The following is an 11,294-nucleotide window of genomic DNA, read 5'->3' as shown; positions in this document are numbered from 1 at the left end:
TTTTCTGTTTTTATTTGTATTTTATCTCCTGTCCCTACTTTTGGTGATTGGGTTATAACAAATGCCAAAATAATCAGTTCTTTTCTTTATATACAAATTAATGAAACTACATTATTAAGTTTATTTTTGTCTTTTTTGTACTGTCTTTATGATAAATATAAAATGGACTACACAATTTATGACCAGAATACACAAGATGAGTGATTTATATGAAATGCAGAACAATTAAACGCACATTCTTATGTTCTCCTGCATCTGTGTAATGTAATTGTTCTCAATAAATAGTGTTTATAAACATGAAGTGGTGTAAAATAATTATTACAATGGCTATTACGTTTATTGGAAAAAAAAGTTTCTAGAATTATGCTACAGAAAAAAATTCTGTGTAGATTTTTTTTTTTTTGCATTTTCTGTTTTTATGTCTTTTGCCAGCTTTTTTTTTTTTTTTTTTTTATATATAAAGATGTGGGGTAGTGTGGGTGTCGCACAGCTCCATGGTCATTGGTTCAACACTTACCTTTATTCACCTTCTGTGATGAGCTTCGTTTTTCCCGGCATGCAAATGGGTTTCCTCATGTGTTCCATCAAAATGTGTCCTTAATCCCCCAAAAATATGCTGGGAGGTAGATTGTATATAGCCTCACATAATTACATGATTCATTTAATTACATTTAACTAAAATAGTTGGACAAAAACAGTGTATGGTTTTAATGTATCAATAACTTGCAATAAAGTACCTTTATTCTAGTGTGAGACTCCCCTAAATATTTAGCACAAGGTGACGACATAATTGTTTTTTTGTTTTTTGCTTAGAAACAACTTCCTTTTAACATTAAAATGATATTATAGTGGTTAATAAATTTCAAAAAAGAGAACAGTGCTCAGTATGTAGTATTGCTTGTAATACAATGTTACTTGCAGGCAGTTATTCTATAACTTGTTTAAGTGCAGAAAAATGAGTTTTAATGCGTTAATGCAAGGGGGAAATTAATATAGAATAAAACAGTCTACAAAATAATTAAAAACAAGAAATACATGTGTAAGAAGATACAGTATGTTGACAATAGTAATGTTTGAGTACTGCTTTAAAATACTATTCAGTAAATCATGTTGTATTCAAGACAAAGCTGCTCTGCTTTCTGTGTGCTTCGACAATCCAGTGAGTTGTGAATATTACACCATTACCTGCCTAAGTGTTGTCGACTGGAAAAACAGGTCTGAAATTACCCAAGTGAATAATAAGGCACCATGCCACCATCAGGTTAACTCTTGAGGGTACTGTAGTGTAGCTTTCTAAACAAAACCTTTTGAGCACCGAGTCGCTTTTCAGCAGTGTGCATCTGAACATGTGCAGCAAGTAAGGATTTAGACAGAAAACATTTACCACATATGTAACAACTCAATCTGGTTTTAGTGTTACTGGTGCTTTGTTGTGATTTCTGTTTGTGTATCCATTTGTGTCTTCTAAAAGCACTTGGATCAGCAAAAGACTTGGGGCAGAGAGGGCAGATGTATGGTTTGGCTCCAGTGTGAATATTGTAGTGAATGTCGAGGTTAAATTTCTTGGCGAATGTCTTTCCACAGTGAGTGCATGAGAAAGGCTTTTCTCCTGTGTGCAGTCTGTAGTGAGAGGTAAGTGAATTTTTTGTTGAAAGATTTTTCCCACAAATATGACAAATAAATGTACACTCTCTCTGTGTTTCTGACGTTTCTGACATATCAAAATGGTTCACATTTGGTGCAACTGCTGATGGATTCAAATCTTTGCTCAAACTTAAAGATGTTTCACAGTCTGGGGTTGTGAATGCTGAATGATTCTCTCTGAGCAAATGTTTAGATCTGTTCTGTAGATCAGGTGTCAGTAAAAAGACGTCAAACTGCTCCTCTTCTGTTTTGTGTTTTAGGCCCTCAGTCCCGCAGCCTTCATCCAGCACTGTACAATCGTCGTTCTCAGTCATATAATCTGCACTGACCTCTTTGCTGCGTTCTAAACTATGTAGAGCAGGTAGAGTTTTCTCTGATCCTTTCTTGAGTTTAGGACTGCCATAAAGTCGACTGTGCATTCCTGTATATAGACAAACAAACCATAAACTAAATCAACAAACATTGCTAAGCATTTTTAATTACCCAGAAATACATGTTTATGACCTTTCTTAACCCTCTATACTTGAGTGTCAATAAATCTGACTGTACTCCAACTTACAGTAAAAGGGTGTCCATCATTAATATTGTGGTATGGATAAATCATTAGAGCTAAACTGTAAACTATTAAACAGTGCTGTTTATCTAAATCTGACTGTGTAAAACTTTTCATCATACTCAAATGAAAGAGACATGGAAGCATGACAGATGAGAGACTTCATACAGCACTCTGAGAACAGTTGAAGTTTGGAATTAAAAGGCACAGCAAATCAGTCAGATGGTTCTTTTTTTAATGTGACATTAAGCAAGAAACAAATAAACCTACAGGTAGCATTACATTCTGATAAAACTATGGGTATTTATAGACAGAATCATTCTACAGTGTCTCTAAACAAACACCCTTCAACACTAAACCCTGGCAGATTATTATCTGCATTATGATATACACTGTTACTGTTATAAATAAACTATATATACAGGATTTGGGCCATATTTATTGGTAATGCCATTTAATAAATGATAATTTTACTGCTGTTCACTTACCATCTAGTCCTTTGTCTGCTTTTGCTTCTACTTGTATGTGGTTCCATCTCTGCAGCATGACAAAGTAGGGAAATATAAAGAAGAGTGAAAAACATCAAAATCAGCTCCAGAGTCCAAATGCCTGTTTGAAATCTTTTAAATGTAGTCTATTCCTATGTCGAAAAGTTCAGTAGTGAAGCTACTGACTTTTAACAGACTTCTCGTTTTTATCATTTGATTTGTAAACAGATGATTTTCCACTTATTATTAGTGTAGTTACAAACTACACTAATAGAAAAAAAATCTAACCAATATAACAGAGAAAATAAGGAAAACTGCCAAAACAATCTGTTTAGCGTCTTAATATATTACATTTTAACTTAAGATTATAATGTTTTAATATGTGATAGGTATATTTTATTACTGTAATATATAGTATATCTGTTTTCCACCCAGGTACCTAAATTGCTTACCGTGTGCCCTCTTTTGGATGTTGCAGATTCGGTCTCCGAATGGATTCTTTTCTTAGCGACTGCGGAACAGACACACAGTTAAATAATGAATATATTTAACTATTGATTTGTGGAGGGGAAACAAAACACTTTTCAAAAAGAGCTTAACACATTTTAATGGAATTTATAACGTGTTGTGTTGTGGTAGTGTTGACTAACTTGTTCTTTCTCTGACACAAAAACCCTGCCCAGCATTTTTACAATGTTACTCTAAAATCTGTCTTGGTGTTTTGACAACAAAGACATTTTAACAATAACTGATCTGGATTTATTAAACTAATTTATTTTGTGTGTCATGTATTTCTGTGGTATATTTACATAGATGGCAATATGTTCAAAAACTAAAGCAAACAGTATGCTATGAGGAATGCCCCCTTTTAAATTGAAATAAGTATGTACATATGTTTTTATGTACCATATATGTATGTGCCAAAAACTGGATTTAGTAAAAGCACTTTTTAAATGACTTCCATTTCATTTATAGGGATTTGGATTTGAGACCAAAGTTCTCATGTTCCCTGTCCTAGAAAGATTTTCATACATTTCTACTGAGGCACCACAATTCATTTTTATTCACTGTTACCTTTTGTTGTAAATGAACGTATGAACATGTTGCAATTCACCAACACCTAATGCAAACATTTCTTATTTAACCTGGGTTCAATATAGTCGGTCAATCTCTGCAAATGTTTGTACACCCCTAGCCAAATTACATAGATTTTTGATGTCAAAATACTCCTAAAACATTTTTTTTTTTAATTAAAATACCACATGTGGCGACTTGTTTGGGTGTTTCATGAACATGTGTTGCTAACAACCTGTTAAAAGTAATTATATAATTACAATTATATTCTTACAGCAACTTACATCATTTCATAAATTTGGTGTGAAGAAACTCCAGTGACCTGCACAGCCCTGACTCAATCCTAGTGAGCATCTTTGGGATAAATTGACAGGAAAGCCTGGCTTGTGACTGACACTTCGAACATTAGTGCCTAACCTCAAAATAGCTCTTTTAAATAAATAGGCACAAATTCCCCACAGACACTCCAGAATCATGTGGGAAGAGAGTAGAAGCTGCAATCTTATCAGAAAAGTATGCAAAAGAACAACCAAATAGTGCTATGAGGTGATAAGATAACAATAAAGCTCCAGACACAATCACCAAATGTGTGTTTTGAGAAAAAAATAGCAGTTTACTTTTAAAGTGAATTTATTATGTTTGGTGGAATATTTAATAAAATTCATTAATACATTTAATCCACACAGTCAAATTTTGGAAGCAAATGTGACATATTTAGTCAAAAAACTGAAGCAAAAAAGAGCTGAACTATATGGCCCTAACAATCCTAACAGTACATTAATAAAAGGGCCTAAACTTTCTGTGCACATAAATACAGCTTATCTTAAAAACTAAATCTTTTTGATTGAAAGAGTGAGTAAAAATCTCTAAAATAAAAACCCAGCTAGTTGCAAAAAAAATTTTGTCTAACCTTTCCCAATAAATTATCGAAAATCCCAATAAATTATCGAAAAGCAGTCTATAAATAGATACAAGGAGGACACACTTCCTAATAATTATAAGTATGGGCCAGCAGTGTAGGGAGTTCCCCCTACGGCCAGCCGTGCTGGTCGAAAGATTGAAACAACATTCTGGCTGTAAGAATGAATTTTCCAAATTCATTTAATGTAGGACATTCTACTGTGCATTCACATTTGCAAAACAGTTTGATGCAGATATTTGTTACTTCATTCACTTTAAAATTCAATAGTATAAACTGGCCAGGGTGTCCAAAATGATCTAATATTGTAATTAAGCTTTAGCATGGAACACACACTGTTATGTCATGCTTTCCTAAAACAGAGTCTTTTGTGGCCAATAATAGAAGAAGAACAACAAAACAGTTTTGGGTCAAAAGATCATTTGAATGGCATTATGAAGCGTTATCATGGCACTAATGTTAATAGGATTATATCAAAAAATGTAAACAATAATTAGTTATTTATCTGTCTGTCTATTAAAGGGGGAAAAAAATCACAGCCAGCGATAGCATCATAGAATAAATATGAAAAGATTTCTTCATATGCTCATATCAAGACTGAACAGCTCTGTGTGTCTGCAGGTGCTTCTTAAGATTGCTGTTGCAGGAGAAGGTAAGATGGCAAAAAAAACACTTTTTTGGCACTGCATGTGCCTTTTCCCTGTGTGAATACATTGTCCTCTTGGTAGGAAACTCCTGCCCACAGTCCTTGCACTTCTCCCAGTCTCTACTGTGGTGACTTTTGTGTTTGAGCAGACCACTTTTGCTTCCAAAAGTCTTCCTGCACACATCACAAACATGCTTAGTGCCAGTGTGCATGCTGAGATGCCTTGTGAAGTCAACACTGTTATAAAACATCTTGTGACACACATGGCACTTGAATTTTTGATTATGCCTTTCCATATGGCTTTTGATGCATTCCACTTCTTTAGCACATATGTGACAAAATGAGGTCTTCTCTCTCTGTTCTGAAAAAAGCAGGACAAATTAACTGCTCTGCGTAATTTCACTGTAGAACTAAAACTTAAAATTCCAAAAGAGAATTAGTTTACCTTCAGGAGCAGAAGGCCATTTTTGAGAGTTGGTTGCAAAATCTAGAAAAGGAAAAAAAAACACACACGTGAGTTCAAAGAGGACAACAATTTTTCACAGGTATATATATCTATAAATAACAAAGTGTACTTATATTATTACACATGTGACAGTTTCTGAGCAGAATACACTGTAAATGTCCCTGACAAGACTTAAGAGGGTTCTTCAAAAGGTTTCCGCACTTTTTAAACTCTATTTATTAAGAATTTCAAAAACAAATTACATCACTTTTCTACATAGTCACCTCCCTTTGCGATAAATTTTTCCCAGCATTGTACCTTTTTTATGCCATCAGCAAAAATGTTTTTGACTGAGCATGTAGACACTGATACACCGCTGCTTTTACATCATTATCATATGAAAATATTCTTCCCCCTTAAAGCTTCTTTGTGCAGTCCAAAATAGTGGAAATCAGATAGCGCTAAATCCAGACTATAAGCTCTCTCTCAGTCTCACAGACATGACCAATTACTACTCCTCCCACCCTCACCGTTTCCAACCAAAATATGAAAATGCGGAAACATTTTAAAGACCCCTTGTAATATAAAAAGTTGTGTCAGTAAAATTATTTTTCACTGTCCTGATTACCTTCTGTTGGGGATCCCACAAACAATGTGCAGCCAGCATTAGCATCTAGAAGTCAAAAGCACATAATTAGTTGGTACCACGATATACTGTTGTAACATGCACATGTAAGGTTCAGTTTTTCACATGCAAGCAAGTAACAGAAGATAACTGAAGTAACTGGATGTCATTAGCAAGTCACATAACCTGATATACTGTATTTCTTATCACACCACTGTAACAAATTACCTATAATAACCACTACATATTTTGGTTGTATTACTAGTACTGCTAATGATTAACTGATTAACCAATAACATGACTTCCACATTCATTATATTTCATTAAATAAAACATAAAGACTTGTTAATATGAAAGTTGATGAAGTTTTATATTTGAAGGGGAGCTTGTCAGTTAACTGTTGACTAATGATAGTTGCTGTTGGCTATAAGAAACTGGCATCCCTAATTATTACTATAAAAACATAATATTTGTTTATTTATTAGTATTTTAATGGCATGTTTTATACTTTGGTTACATTCATGACAGGTTACAGGTTACACATATTTCATCAGTTCAATTCAATGACAAACACCGTCAAGGGCAACTGAACATTTCCAATTCACCTAACTTACATGTTTTTGGACTGTGGAAGGAAACCGGAGCTCCCAGAAGAAATGCACGCAGACAAGAAAAGAACATGCAAACTTCACACAGAAGGACCCAGACTGCTCCACCAGGGAATGACACCTAGGACCTTCTCGCTGTGAGGCAACAGTGCTACCCACCGAGCCAAAACATAAAGATAAGCAACAAGACACATATCTATACAAATTATTTCTCTCCAATTTTTTATGACTTGAGGACTTTTAAATACAGAAATAGGCCAGTCACAACAAAATCCTACAATTTAACTAGGAATATGACAAACCAACTTTTACATTTTAAAAAACCTTTTAAATGCTATTTATTCGAGCTTGGGATCTGCACTAATGGTGCACTGATATGTGTCCCCCCCAACGACTAACTTCCCGTAACACCATGCACCTTTTGTATTTTGGAGCCCAGCCCAGGATTCAAACCCCCAGAACTCGGGCACTGCTGTTACCAACTGTGTGGCTCCTACCATTGCACCACACAAGCTCACAAATGGTCTGGACGATGCAATGGTTAATATGTATCAATGGTAAAGCTTATATTTGTACTACAGGGAGTCCTCGCCTTGAAAAATAGAGTATTCGTTGATTCGGTTTTCCTTAACAGTTTTAAAATCAACAGTAAATCTAGGAATTACACATTCTGGGAAGTAGACATTCACCTTCCACCAGTCATGATCTCTGAATTTAGGCCCCATACACCAAAGCTGTTTGTATGCATCTGATTGGTCATAAATTCTAGGTGAAGAAACTGTGTATTTTGTCTCCCCTATCAATCCTGCAACAGCAGTTAGTACTACTACAACAGTAATCCTAGGTTACTGTGAGCCTGAGCCATGGCTAGTCGTCAAGAAGCAATTTTGTCCATGCTAACTGCCAAATGACTGTGCTGAGCCCCCACCCTGCCAGACCTGTCCTCATACTTAAAGCTATGTAAGCAAGTGAGAATTCGCAATGTTTGAATGAGGCGAACATACACAAAACGTATACTAATTCTATATTGTATAGGTAATTTAATTGTATTCAGACAGTAAACAGTCGAGAGCGACTTGGGATTTGGCCTTCCTTGGGAGACGCATGCGCTGTCGCCAAAACATCCTCAAATGCTTCAAAGTATTTTTGTAATTCGGAGCCAAACTGTTGATATAAATGTAGAAGGCTACATTTTAAATGCATTAAAATGTTAGTTTACAGTCATGTTGTTATAGGTCTTTTCCCATTACTGTAAAAAAAAATGGTCTAAGCGTAAATTATCTCCCTAATGTGATAGCTAGTTGAATCTGATTTTTTTCCTATTACCACAATTATTGTGAATAAATTTTATAACCAAGTACAACACTTAAGTAAAGCAGTAAGTTTTTTTATATATTCGGTCACCCACGTGTACTTTTGTTTAAAGAAATTAAACAAAGCACAAGCTCACAAGTGTAAGCACTCACCTTCTGTAACTTTCAATTCACTGTCAACTTCTTCAACCTTAGTGATTTTAATATCAGTTTCAGGTGCAGCTTGCTGTGGTAGGTTGTTGTTGTTGTTGTTGTGATGAGGCTGTTGGTGGTTGTGCTGTTGTTTTTGTTGTAGCTGCTGGTGGTCCTGTAGCTTTTGTTGTTGGTGTTGTAGTCGTTGCTGCTGGTGATGTAGTAATTGTTTTTGTTGTTGTAGTTGCTGTAGTTGTTCCTCCTGTTGTTGCTGCATGGTGTGCAGCTTTTGTTTTAAATCTTCGTTCTCCTTTTTGTTTCTGGTTATTTCCATGTGAAGAGATTTAAACCAGCTTTCAGCGAGCGAACATATATCTGTTACTGCGCTTTTCATTAATACATCCAGAACAACTGTGAGCTGAACCTGAAAATGAGATTCCTCCATCATTGTTTATTCCACTGTTCTGTAAACTACACGTTCGTTAACATGAACACAAGCATCAGTTAAAGAGAACTGTAAGGTTAGCTTTCCGAATCCGCTTCAGTCAGAAACACTAGAAGAGGAAACCACCTTCTCGGGCTGTGTCCCAAACCAGGTACTCCAGTACTAGATAGTCTGACAGAACTGTTCTAAGCCGTGTGAAAAATGCTACGAAAGTTTATTATGTTGTTACAGGTAGCCCAATACTAAATTCAGCACAGCCATTTATTAAGTATATAATGACTGACTGCACTATACAAAGCCCGAAAGTTAGTTTTCATGTCATACGTAGTGCACATATATAGGTCGAATAAAGCCATTTCGGATTCGTCCTTAGTGCTTGTCGAATTTTCTTCGAGCTGTATTTCTCTTTGACTCAGTGTATAAAGACTACCGCCGTCTGCTGGACATCAGGAAAATATTTAATGTCTTTGTAGGTCAAGAATTCTAAAATTTCTGTTTGTTGTTTAAGCACTTTTATACATTTTGTCTTTTTTTATTTTTTATTGCGATGACATAAACGCGCCTCTGATATATATACATGCAGGCACGTGCACAGACATTTTTGGGGGCAGGTGCTCAAGCCAAAAAAAGGGCACCCATCGCCAAAATTATTAATAAAATAAAATAAAAAAAATCTCCTCAGGCAACACTGTTTCTGTTGCTGCCCCTGAACATGACTCAGTCCTACACTCTGCCTGTCCATCCTCATCTGTAATAGGCTCATCTGGATCATGTAGTGATACTGATACATCTCCCTCATTTGCTTTACTGGTAGATGGCCTAATCCAGGATAAAAGAGAGCTGCTACCCTGAGCTGTAGTTCCTTTTCTTCCTGCTTTTGTAACCTTTCTTTTCTTGGCATTATGCTGCAAAATTTGTATATGAGATAAATCAATGTTGTGCATAATAATCAAGAGTGACTCACTGAATCTCCATAAAGGGGAGAACACAGTATACATAATTTTACTGTTTTCTGACAGAGTTGAAGCATTACACTAATAATATACCATTACTAGTATCAATTTACCTCACCACACTTGTCATGTAGCTCAACTTAAGAACTACCTTTGATTTCAAATCAGAAACCCACTTTGGGTAGTTAATGTTAACAATGGGTCTATTATTATGCCAATAAAATCAAATAAACAGCTAAATAACATTTTCCTATTTATTCATCATTTTTTGTATGCTGTTCGATATCATAGAGCATTATATTTAGCCTTCCGCATATATTAGTTTGTAATGTTAATTACCTAGCAAAATTATTCCTCATTTGTAAACCTCAACTGTTGAAGTATAAATGCTTGCATGAAAATAACTCCTTGACTAAAGGTGACTTTTCCTACACAGCGTTTTGGCCAGGATGCTGTAATTATAAAATAGTGTATGTTTGTATCTACTTTCAACACTTTACTGTGCTACTTGATATTTTCCTGGAAATTGTTTGTGCTCATGCTTTTTTTCTTATATCAAACAAGTAAGATTTTAAATGAAACAAAACTAGTGAACTTGTCTAATTTGTATAACAGTAAAACCTTCTTTAAATTCTCTATCTGTCTGTCTATCTCTGTCTGTCTGTCTGTCTGTCTGCTGCAGTTTGTCCCCCTCCCCCTTCATTAAACATGACAAACGTCAGTAAACAGCTGGACAAGGCTTTAAAATCACATATTTCATGACTTATGAGTACAGAACATGTAGGCTATGTGTTATACATGGATGCTCTTTGTATGAAACACTGTCATTACCTGTCTGTCTGATGCTGCGAGTCAGAGGAGAAGTGTGTAGCAGCGGTTTGGCCTGGCGCTCAGCACTGCATGAGTGCTAACCGGTGGAGGAGGAGGGAGGGGCAGGGTGGGGATCAGATTGGGGCAGAATTCTCACAAGAACTCAAAAAAATGCCCGTCAGATATCAAAACACTTTTGGGGGGAATTGATGACAGAGAGGGTAATTTTTATTTTTAAATATTGATAATTGTAGAAAAAATTGGGCTCCAGCAGATAGGGCACTTTCCTCATCCAGGGCAAAAGGGCAGGTGCTTGAGCACCACTAGGGGTCTATCTGTGCACGTGCCTGTATACATGTGTAGTGTATATGACAATTAAGCATTCCTAATACCCTGCTTTGTGGCATATATTACAATGCTAAACCAGTCAAATGAACTTAAATTACGCTTCAAGATGAATTAAAATTAAGCGACCCTTAAGGAAGTTCACCATCGGGGCATTAGTCACAAAGACTGCTCAACTGGTTAGTGAATGAGTAAGAATGGTAAGAATTAAGTTATAATACAAAAAACAATGGTAAATAAACAGGGTTGGATATTATGGTAAAATGGAAATAGTATGGATAGCAATTATAGTTT

At 35.6% G+C, this 11,294-nt stretch overlaps 1 protein-coding gene across 1 annotated transcript; it reads right to left on the bottom strand.

Annotated features, from left to right (window-relative positions):
- Positions 1-954: 954 nt before the first annotated feature.
- On the bottom strand, positions 955-9,012 carry LOC134309864 (zinc finger protein 707-like). Its single transcript, XM_062991259.1, has 6 exons — positions 8,469-9,012; positions 6,398-6,442; positions 5,770-5,811; positions 3,138-3,196; positions 2,686-2,734; positions 955-2,065 (listed from the first exon to the last, which is right to left on the bottom strand). The coding sequence occupies exons 1-6, from the start codon at positions 8,893-8,895 to the stop codon at positions 1,263-1,265; spliced, it is 1,425 nt and encodes a 474-aa protein (XP_062847329.1). The 5' UTR covers positions 8,896-9,012; the 3' UTR covers positions 955-1,262.
- Between the last annotated feature and the right edge of the window lie 2,282 nt (positions 9,013-11,294).

The sequence above is a fragment of the Trichomycterus rosablanca genome, chromosome 3 (genome assembly GCF_030014385.1).
Source record: "Trichomycterus rosablanca isolate fTriRos1 chromosome 3, fTriRos1.hap1, whole genome shotgun sequence".
Lineage (NCBI taxonomy): Eukaryota > Metazoa > Chordata > Actinopteri > Siluriformes > Trichomycteridae > Trichomycterus > Trichomycterus rosablanca.
The sequence above is the reverse complement of the archived record's forward strand: the minus strand, read 5'-3'. Positions and strand labels throughout refer to the sequence as shown.